The sequence below is a fragment of the Ictalurus punctatus genome, chromosome 13 (assembly GCF_001660625.3).
Source record: "Ictalurus punctatus breed USDA103 chromosome 13, Coco_2.0, whole genome shotgun sequence".
Taxonomy (NCBI): domain Eukaryota; kingdom Metazoa; phylum Chordata; class Actinopteri; order Siluriformes; family Ictaluridae; genus Ictalurus; species Ictalurus punctatus.
The window spans coordinates 10,439,386-10,450,947 of NC_030428.2; the positions used below are offsets into that span (position 1 = coordinate 10,439,386).

Consider the following 11,562-nt stretch of genomic DNA (forward strand, 5'->3'; position numbering starts at 1 on the left):
ACTATTATAAATACTAATAAATGATTTTCCATGCCATATAGGCATGGAGAATGGGCGATATGACAAAAATATCCTACAATTCTCAAAAGAGATTTCTAACACATGATATGTATCGTAATATATAGGTTGACTCAAACCACCAGCAATACAGTACTGCTGGATTCTTTTTTTTATTTTTTTATTCACTATTTCACTGAATGGGAGACAAATGTTTAAAAATCTGTGACAAGAAATATCTTATTTCTCTAATAACAAATTTAAAGATTAAGATTAACACCACATCAGCTGTTTCACTTGTGCTTGTAATTAAATGCAAATTTATTTCTTTTCATGCATAAAAACAAAAATCAAAAGATACCACAATATTCTTCATATCTCAGAAAAGCATATTGTGAAATCATTCATCACAATTTTGATATTATACTGTCGTATCGCCCAGCCCTACCAAGGTAATGAAGGGTCCGTGGGAGTTATTTTATACTTAAAAGGGTCACCAAGTTTATATATATAAAAAAAGTTTGCCATGCAAAGAAACTGTTGGCAAAGAAACTGTTGGATCCTGTTAAAGCAAAAACAAGATATTTCCCGGATGACAGAAAAATGCATCGGGGATGGCTGAGGGAAAAAAAGAAGAAGAAGAAGAAGGGGGAAAAAAGATAAACCCTTTAAAGATCTAATGAAAGAAAACCAACATCATTTGGTGGACTGTGTTTTTCAGAACCACTCAAAACTCAAACTTTCATCCATCTATCAAACAGAAACAGCATTTCACAACACTAATACATATTCGACACCTTCCCTGCTGACACAAACAAACAAACAAACAAAAGAAACCATCACAGACACTCTAATGGTTTCCACAACAAACACCATTACAAACCATCAGCAAATCATTAAAACCAGTCCTTAAATGGTATCCACTAGACAGAACATGCCACCCATGTATGACCAGTAGACACATACATGAACAGTTTCCATTAACACCAATACAATTCCCATTAAAACCATTACAAATTTTAGGAGGGTTTCTAGTGTGTGTGTGTGGATTTTCCCCTAGCAGGGTTGTAAATAATGTCTGTAATAAACACTTATTCTATAGGAAACACACAAGGCCAGCAAGACTGAGGCGCTGTTATCTCACTCTCACACACACACACACACACTATAACCTTGATAGTGTTTGTTTACCTGGTTGAGGTCTGGGTCGGTCAGCAGATGCAGCTCGCGCGGCTTGAAGCAATTCTGACATTTGCTTTTGTTGAAAATATTCGCCTGGAATTTCCTACAAGGGTTTTCTTTTGCAGTAGACATTATTATTTTTTATTTATTTATTTTTTTACACCAATGTCCCGAACTCGAGAAAGTAGAAAACTATAGAGAATCCGCTCGGGTTTTTCCCCCTCTTTCCTTCACATCCAATTTGGGACAGAGCCGAGCATCCAAAACATGATCCCCAATACACTTGATCCAGCAGAAGGTTTTATTTTCTTCTTGTTCCAGTCCAAAAGCAAAGCTCAGAGTGTATAAACTTACTGGACTTTCTATTTAAACCCAGGGTTAGCCAGCCAGCCAGAAAGCAAGCTAGCTACCTTCTGGTTGTAGACGGCTGTTCAGTCCATGGCCTGGAAGCACAAAGCCGACCCCGAGTGATTAACAAGCTGCTCTGATCAATACTGTTAGCTACTGGCCAAGCAGCGAACAAAACAGTCGCAAAATATAGTTTCGCGTGTTCAACCATTAGCTGAAGATTAAGTATCTAGGTATAGATAAATAAATCCCCCCTCTCAAAAAAAACCCCTCCAAACAAACAGGAGTAGTGAGGTAGACTTTCAAAATTCTAACCGCAATTTCTCCTAGCTAGCTCCGAAGTTTAGCGTCCGTTTAATTCTCCTTCGCTAGCTAGCCGTGTTATCCGTTAGCTAACAGGCTAATGAAGCCTCTCCTAGCAGTCCAATGGGCGAATCCCAGCTTCCAGTCCCTCCTGATCCCGCCTGAGCCGCCGCCGCAACCGCATGTTTTCCAACTCACGCTACGGTTTCGACATAACGTTATGACCTAACGCGATACAGCTGCCTGGCCACCTTGCTCGGTCGGTTTGCTGTATTCCCACGGCTAACAGGCGACGTGCCTGACTGTGTTTCTCCCTCTTTAGGGCTGGAGAGGAGGTCGCTCCCTATGGAGCGCGAGCGCGAGAGGAGGGGGCAATTCATACACTCGGACTGGAATTTCACTTAATCTCGCGAGATCTCGCTGCAACACAGATACGTTATTTAACTTTCTATTTTCCCTACCCGTTTTGTAACAATGTACGTCATGATTGGCTTGAATTATTATCTCCTGCGTTAGGATTGGATGATGCTTGCGCACGTGACGAGGTGAAACGTGTATGAATACAGGTGATAAAAAAGAACGCTACTTTGGCTGCGAAATACTGAAAAGCAGTATGCCAGATGGGTAGTACGTCCGAAATCTAAGTATGCCAGAAATACCCGGATGGCGAACTGTTTCCGGCGAGATTTTGCAGTATGCAACCGATGGACACTATGCGAGTCAAAAAATCCCACAATGCAACGGGACGAGTGCGGAGCCAGTCCCCCCCCCCCCCCCCACTTATTTAACATTACTCGAATAAATTGTTAACTTGTTTAAGATTTTAGTGTTTATGATGATGATGATGATGTTGATGATGAAGGTCACATGACAATGCTAAAATTGCGGTTGTAGTATGTCCGGGATTGTAGTCATAATACACACACATACTGATTAGTAAACACTGTTTCAACCGGAATAGCGTGCGATTTCTGACACAGCCTTTGTTTGTAAAAGTCAAACCATACCACAGAAAAGGATAATCTGTGGTTTATGAGGTGCTGTTAATCATCTGTGTGTGCTCATGAAATTCACAATTCACAATTACCACAACTTTAAAACCACACCAGTGATCGTTTATTTAGGCCCCAGACTTCAATATTCTCACTTATTACTATTTTGGGTTGTGGAGTTGCAATTAAGCACTCTGCCTTTTACTAAACTTGCAATACAATATGAACTCTCAATATGGAGACCTCTCCTTACACTTTCAGAAATAAAGGTACCAAACAGTACTTATCCTTGTCACTGGGTAGGTCCCATTAAGCAGTGGTCTAATTATGTACCTTAAACTATTTTTCAAAGGTCAAAGATACTAACTAAATGTACAAAACGTTTAGTGTTGACGGTACCACCCAAGCAACAAGGACAAGTACAGTTTGGTACCTTTATTTCTCAATATAGACTCTCAAAATGGAGCTTTCTCCTTGTGCATAAAACTAGTTGGTGAAATGAAACTAGTAATTCAGTCACGGCTTTGTGCTGTCTAAATGCATATTCAATAAACTCAGTTTTATGTTGCACGAGAAACTGGTGTTTGTTCTCTATTTGGTTGTCATCCACATGCCTAAGCTGGAATAGTGTGCACTACACACATGAAAACTACCTGACTCAGCCAAATGCTATTAAAAGACCCCGGATCCCAACAGGCTCTTCGTGGTGCTGGTCAGAGTGAGAGCCTGGGGTCTGTGAATGGACGAGGAGAAGAAAGGGTTTAAAGCTGGTTACCTAACAGGAAAACCTTTGACTTTTCTTCTGGGGGCTTAACTCCTCATATGCACTGTAAGTGGACTGAAAATAAGATTACAGCTCTGTGTGCTTTTGTGTTTAGATTGTTTTTTGTCTGTGTGTGTGTGTGTGTGTTCTGTGCATTTCAAAATCAGCAGGAACAAACTTTTTTTTTTTTTTAAATTAAGATTTTTTATATTGTATCATGAAGAGTACATTGATATGTCTATGAAATGTACATATGGAAATCACTTTCCTTCAATATCCAGAATAAGGAGCTGACACACAGTGTGGCATTCGTGACAGGAGATTAGTGTAGGGCAGTGTATATTTAGAACCTTTCCTCAGCCCGTCTTTACATGGAAATAACGACAGCCGTGCTATCAGAATAACCCGACCAAACGCAGATAAAAGAGAATAAAAGATAAAAACTCATTTGAGCAACCATCTTGTCTTGTGATTGGATCACTTCGCTATTGTTTCATTAGTCTGCTGATTAGGTCACAGCAATAGTCACAGTAATAATTTGTTAAAGGAGTGCTGCCTTTAGATCAGGGGTGTTGCATATTATAGTAGATGTGCTGTGCAAAAAAAAAAAAAAAAAGAAGCAAAAATCATAGCACTTTATTTATTCCAAGCATAAATTAGTAGATCAAATGACAAAACATTGATCGAAATTAAAACGTTGTCTTGTACTTACTTCACTTTACTACAACATGTTAATCAACATGATGTGAAAATGAACACATGTACGGTACAATCAGGGAGCAGTCCGAGTGTGGAAAAATACTGCACTAAATAATGCGTCCATTGATTACTGAATTAATTATCGACTCATCTAAGCTCAAATTAAATGATTGTATTCATTTTCTGTGTATCATATTTATATTTATAAAGCATTACACAAGGAATCTTTACACTGTAGTACTTGTTCCATTGTTTTTCATTTTCCAAAGATGGCTGTCCCATCTGTGATGGTATTGCCCTTGCTGGTGGTGGTGTTCGCTGGAATCTACTACTTTTACCACGAGATCATCCACTTCATGTCCAAGTCCATAGTGCAGAACAAAGTGGTGGTGATTACAGATGCCGTATCTGCAATGGGAAATGGTAATGCTCACTAATAAAAACATCTTTCCTGTCCTCTTACTTGTTTTTTTCCCCCTCTCGATCTAGCCATTGTGTCTACGAATTGGTCTACTTACACAATGCATGTGTAATTACGTATATGGTTGTAGAACCTTCACATTTTTAATATTTAAAGAAAAAAAATTAGAATAGAATAGAAGGAGTAACTAAAGTATTAAAGAAACAGCCAAAAAGGTCATTGTCCCTATTACCACTAATGTACAGTAGCTGATCAGCTGAAAGATTTTTCATGTCTGTAGCTTCCTTCTGTAGATTTGCACTGGTTAATGTAGCTAAGTAAGGGAAGCCTATAGCTACCAATTAAGCCTCATACAATGTGTACGTGTGTGTTGGAGTCTTATGATGCCAATGAATCAGTTTTCCAGGATTAATGTAAATGTTCTCACAGAGCGTGTGAATCATGACATTTGTTTTCCCTCCTCAATGTTTAATAGACAATTGGCCTCCTTATAGCCACTGGTGGAAAGATTACAAACGACACTGACTTGTGTAAAAGTTCTACAAGTTTTGTAATAATTCACTTGAATAAAAGTATGTAGTGATCGAGATCATTAATCAAGTAAGAGTAAATAAGTTGTCTGGTGAAAAACTATTTGAGTAATGACTTTACAAATGACTTATTTATTTATTTATTCATTTATTTATTTATTATTTGTTACACGTCTACAACTGACACAAAATCTTAAATACTTCCATAATCTGAGGAATGCATTTTTGAATTGTGTTAACTAACCTAGAGAATTCTGCACCTCAGTGATCAACAGTATACAACCCCAATTCTGAAAAAGTTGGGACGGTATGGAAAATGCTAATGAAAACAAAGAAGAGTGATTTGTAAATGTACTTTGACTTGTATTTAAACAAATAAACAAGCAAACAAACAAAAAAAATGAATAAAGACAAGGTATTTGATGTTTTATCTAATCAACTGCATAGTTTTTTGAAGGGGAATGTTTATTTTGAAATTGATGCATGCAACACGTTCAAAAAAAGTTGGGACAGGGGCAATTTAGGACCCTAATTTAGCGATGTGAGAAGTTGAAATAAGAAGGTGAAGTGAAACAGGTGAGACAATTGTCTAATCATAGTATATAAGGAGCCTCCAAAAAGGCCTAGTCCTTCAAGAGCAAGGATGGGTCGAGGCTCACCAATCTGCCAACAGATGCGTCAGCGAATAATCACTTTGACAACAACAAAAAACACTTTGACAACAACAATACCCAAAGACAAATCGGTAGGATCTTGGGCATTTCACCTTCTACAGTGCACAATATAATTAAAAGATTCAAGGAATCCGGTCAAATCTCAGCGCGTAAAAGGGTAAGGCTCCCTTTAAGGCTCTCCGATCCCTGAGACATCACTGTCTTAAAAACCGTCAAGAGTCTGTAATGGATATCCTGACATGGGCTCGGGAATACTTTGGTAAACCTTTGTCAATTGACACCATTCGCCGCTGCATCCACAGAAAGTTAAGGCTTTACTATGCAAAGCAGAAGCCATACATCAACACTGTCCAGAAGCGTCACTCAGTTAGTGTATGGCTTACATGTACATATCTCGACAGATTGTTTCTTTGGACGTGTTTAAAAATTAAGATACCTGATAAATTGGGTCAGGGATGCTATTCTGTCTTCACTGTCTCAGACATTACTGCTAAGCATTTAGCAACTGAAATGTAGACTTTATCTTGACTGGGTCTTGCGGGTGAATTATTTAAGAATTGCACATACTGTCTGTTAAGTGGCTTCTGGGTTTAAATGCCTCACTGTTTACTCTGTAACAGTGATCAAAAATGAATGTGGATTAGATTGATGGTGGAATGTTTTGCTTGGAAAAATATTTTACATATGACATTATTTTTAGTACTTTTACTCAAGCTTTTTTCCCCCAAGAAATATAAAAAGGGTGCATGTTTATTACTTTCCTCCTCTGCTCGTGTCACAATACTTTTTATTACGTTTTATAACATTGTCATAGTATTATATTGCTGAATATAATTCCTAAGTCCAACATGTTTTTTTAACTTCAAATGAATGTAGGGATAGTGATGGTATTTCAGGCCCAATGTTTACATTTACTACACTTAACACACAGACTATCTATCTATCTATCTATCTATCTATACTCTACTATACTATACTATACTATATTTTATATACAAAGCATATGCTGTATACTATAGTTTATTCCATCAAATCTCTCTCTCTCTCTCTCTCTCTCTCTCTCTCTCTCTCTCTCTCTCTCTCTCTCTCTCTGTGTGTGTGTGTGTTTCAGAGTGTGCCAGGCTGCTGCATGAAGGTGGTGCCCAGTTGGTGTTGTGTGGACCTAACTGGGATAAGCTGGAGTCTCTCCAAGACTCACTGTGCAGTGACTCAGACCCCAGTAAAGTGAGTAAACCCTGTATCAGAGAACCTACACACCCTCTCCGTAGTACGTCACAGGTTTTACCCACGTACCTGGATCTGATATTCTCAACTCACACATAAGATAAAAAGACAGGAAGGCTTCAGCCTCTGACTGTGTGTCACTGTCAACGTTTTCCTTTGCTTTGATGAACAATGGCAGGATTTCCTCCTCCCTGACAGCTCACTGTCTCCTGCTATCTAACAAATTCCAGGGCACCCCACAGACATTATTATCATTCCCATCGTCTCAGGTTCAGCAAACAAGACGAGAGCCGTTGGAATTTCAGTGGATCTTGACTCGGGATGATCTACAGGAACAAAATGATCACTAACCCCTTCATATTCATACTCTAAAATCTGCAGTGCCCTCCAGAATTATTGGTAATTATTGGTGAATGCATAAAAGGAACAGCACATGCAATGACTGATGTTTTCGGCTTGTTTATTAAAAACAAATCTTTTTTCAAACGCAAAAATTTTAAGTAGTGAAAGTTTTTCATTAATATTTGGTCTGGCTTTACCTGGAACGGATAACTGCCCTGAGCCTCTTCCTGCAAATTAAATTTGAATTATTTATCAAAATAATTTTATAACCTCAAAGAAACAGGAAATGGGGTTCCTGTAGTTCCTGGGGACTGAGAGCAATTTAAAAACATAACTAGGCTTGTGTTTATTTAAAATTAATGATTTATTTGAAATACTTCTAAAGGAGGGAAAATCGTTTACTTCTAAGGGGAGAAAATAATTTAGTTTTGAGAATACTGTTATGAAAAAAAAAAGAATACTGTTGCGAAAAACAGAAAGTTTTTATAAAAAAGTTTTTTGTTAATGCAAAGCTTTGTAGTTGCGATCATTTTTGCTCATTTTTATTTAGACGGTGTGTTACTACGGCGACTCTCATGCGGTTAGGTTTTCCGTTTTAAAAAAATAGATGTGATTAAAAATGAAACATCATATTTATCTAAGTGTACCATCTTTTCTGCTTCTCTTATGTTCAATTTCTAATTATTCATTGTTTTATTGATCAAACATTATTCATTTTCAACCAACCCCGTCAAATGTAATTACTGCACTGAAAGGTCGAAGGTTTCTGTGAACTTTGAGCCCATTAGTCTATTTTGGTCTAACATGGGGCTCATTATGACTTGTTCCACCCATTATAATGGTTTCTGGTTTACATCTCTCTGGTGGCTGCTCTCTGTTTTTCCTGTTGAAGACCTTTCCACCCAAGTTGGTGTTGCTGGACTTCAGTGATATAGACAGAATGGAGGATGTGATTACAGAGATCAGCGAATGCTACGGCTACGTGGATGTGCTCATATGTAACGGCAGCATGAAGGTCAAAGCCCCAGTACAGAGCCTTTCACTGGAGATGGACAAAATCATCATGGACGTCAACTACTTTGGGCCTGTCACTTTGGCAAAGGGTATGAATGTTAGAACCTTAATTCCACTCATTCAATAAGTCACAATTTTATAAGTCTGTTAGAACGGTGTTTTCATGTGACTAGGTATTCTGCCGTTAATGATTGCCAGGAGGACAGGTCATTTCGTAATCGTCAACAGCATCCAAGGGAGACTTGCTGTCCCGTTTCGCACCTCCTGTAAGATTTTAATATTGTCTCTTAACTTAAATGTAATAATATAGCATGGACATCTAAAGAGAAACCGACACGATTACTTAAACCTTTCCCAAATGACACTTAATGTATGCTTGAGTTGCTCCTATCATTGCATGTCTCACACATCGATCAGATACAGTTTTACTTATGAGTTAATGTTCTTTTTTGTGTGTTCGAGTCTCTGCCTCCAAGCATGCAGTGCAGGCCTTTTTCGACTGTCTGAGAGCAGAAGTGGAGGAGTACGGCATCTCTGTCAGTACAATCAACCACACGTTCATCAACGCTTCAGCCCAGGAAGCCACCCCCTCCCTGTCTCAGCCCACCAACGCCCTGTGGGCATGTGAGTAATTACACACCAGTACACAAAAACACGCAAACAACAACGCAGCATGACCATTCCGGTTCATTTTCATGCACAGTCTGAACCGGCTTATGCAGGTTTTTCTACATACTTGTGAAAAATATGCCAGAATATTCTAGTCTCTTATTTGTTAACACGTTTTAAACTGACAGTATTTATTCACTGTGACACAGAGTGGAATGGATTACAATCTTATAACAGAGCTGAGCAGTTAGAGCCCTTTTCATGGGATTTAACATACCCCCAATTGTGTATTTTTTTTTCTACCCATGAAAACTAATTATCAATTGTTTAATTTTTTCCCCCTCATTTCTATACGTCACAAAATGCAGGATCATTCATGACAATTTATGTTCTGAAGAATGGACATGCCTATGTGTCCTCAGTCCCCAATAACTAGCCGGTTAGTTAACTGCTAGCGAGCTAGCTTGTGTTTGTGACAGACACCAGTGGGATTTCACTCTTTTTATACTCTCAGTGACTTACTAACTAGTGGCCAAACCTATCAAAAATATACCATAAAACCGATTTTGTTCATCACTCTCTAAGTTAGCTAAGCGAGCTACAGTAATTAGCTAACCTAGCAAAAAGGTTCCTTGTATCATGTTATCCTGTCGAATTGGTATATCTGACATGATTGGACCAAAACTGAGCTCATATGTAACGTTGCCTTGTCTTTTAATGAACAGATAAATCGTGTACAGATGCTAACTTTTAATTGATAATTGGAAAGAGTAAGATATCAACTGTTAAAGAATCCTAGTTTCAGTCATTTTCCTCAACAATCCAGTAGTTAGGGAATAAAACGATGCTAGCTGGCTAGCTAATATTTAACTCGACGCACTCCTTTAGCCCTACTGTATTTTTCCTGTGGTAGCTATGTATCTTTCACCTTTAAAAAGTAATTTAAGGCGCACAATCGGACCACTGATGTACCTTTAACTCTAAAAGCTTATAATTAAAGGTATGTGACCTACACCTTCCCAGGTAAATGATACATGTTAAGGTTCAGTTCATGTTCCCTTGATGGTACCACTCCAAGTACAAGGAAAAGTAGAGACTTGTTCTAGAGAAAACAATGTTAGGAGGAATAAAAACATTAATGCATGGCATCTTTGAGGGCCCATAATTCAATATTTTCCAAGCCTCACCTCAGTGCTCTCCTTCTCTAGATATTTTAAGCAAGTTTACCACTCACGGTGTGAGCCCTAAATCCCTGGCGTATGAGGTTGTGCGAGTGGTGAACCGCAAGAGGAGAGAGGTGCTCCTGGCTCACCCCATCCCCTGGGTAGCTCTCTACATCCGCTCACTCATGCCCAGCTTCTTCTTTTCTGTGGTGGCAGCGGGGGTGAAGGATGCGGCTATGAATCAGCAGCTGAAATAGATCCATACATCACATGCTAGTGAACGACTGAGGGACTTCTGCTGTTCCTCTAACAATGTGTCATTAGAACATGCTTTGAGCTATAATTCTCGCATTGATGTATGACCTCTGATGCAATACAGGAACAGTGGCTTGTGATTTGGAGGACAATGTTTCAGGGCTTAGTCCAAGCGATGACCTATTTGCTTTATTTGGCTGGTAAAACATTACATGCGCTGTAGTGTCTGCTCTAAATATCTTGGCATATGCGCTAGATTTTCCATTATTTTTTTTGTTACTAAACATAGCAATTTGTGCCATGGTATGGGGAGAATAGATTTCGGTCTCGTATTCATTCACATTCTTTTGGCACTGAGTAAGATCTTCATGTTTGTCTTCTATGCCTTGTAGCTCATTTTGGTTTTGGAAAGTTTCATCAGTAACACACACACACACACACACACACACACACACACACACACACACACACACTTTAGTCTAATATTTGCCTTCAGCTGCCTGCTGACGTGGGAGCAGTTGTCAAGCTGGTGAAGATAAGCTTCTTCACTTTCAGGCCTTAAAAACAAAACACATTTCACACAGTTGCTGAATCCTGCAGATGGCGCTAGAGGACTTTTATGCTGCAACACCGGGACAAGCAAATTACTGCCACCTACTGAACATTGCTCGCTGATAACCAGTTCACTCATGTACAGTACACTCTATGCTTTGCTATGTGTTGTCATACTGTATGATCCTTGTGATGTGCTTTCTTTCATGCAATAATAATAATAATAATAATAATAATAATAAAAACAACAATAAAGTTTAGGACTTCAATGTGTTGAATTCTTTACATGCATCCATTCAGCATACACACGAACACAAACCAACTTGCAAAGTGAGATAGCATCCAATCCAAGCATGAAGCTGGGCAGTTCAGAGTTAAAGACTTCACTTTGGGATCTGACACCAGCTCTCTGACAGTCTTTTTGACAGGGGTTTGAACTCATGACTTTCTGGACACAAACAGAATCAATGCGCTATCAATACGCTTGAAGTGTG

At 38.8% G+C, this 11,562-nt stretch overlaps 2 protein-coding genes across 6 annotated transcripts in view; one reads left to right on the forward strand and one right to left on the reverse strand.

Annotated features, from left to right (window-relative positions):
• Window positions 1–2,195, reverse strand: part of mprip (myosin phosphatase Rho interacting protein) — a 41,975-nt gene extending 39,780 nt beyond the window's left edge. For 2 of the 5 annotated variants that reach the window (XM_017483225.3, XM_017483224.2), the window contains exon 1: window positions 1,189–2,194. In XM_017483225.3, the coding sequence (XP_017338714.1) occupies window positions 1,189–1,311 (123 nt within the window). In that variant the 5' untranslated portion in view covers window positions 1,312–2,194. Of the gene's footprint in view, window positions 1–1,188 lie in introns of all 5 variants that reach the window. The other 3 variants (XM_017483230.2, XM_017483229.3, XM_047159472.2) reach the window with 2 other exon arrangements.
• A 1,296-nt stretch (window positions 2,196–3,491) lies between these two features.
• dhrs7cb (dehydrogenase/reductase (SDR family) member 7Cb) lies at window positions 3,492–11,328 on the forward strand. Its single transcript, XM_017483237.3, has 7 exons — window positions 3,492–3,651; window positions 4,554–4,707; window positions 7,021–7,133; window positions 8,368–8,578; window positions 8,663–8,755; window positions 8,952–9,113; window positions 10,307–11,328. The coding sequence occupies exons 2-7, from the start codon at window positions 4,554–4,556 to the stop codon at window positions 10,516–10,518; spliced, it is 945 nt and encodes a 314-aa protein (XP_017338726.1). The 5' UTR covers window positions 3,492–3,651; the 3' UTR covers window positions 10,519–11,328.
• Window positions 11,329–11,562: the final 234 nt, after the last annotated feature.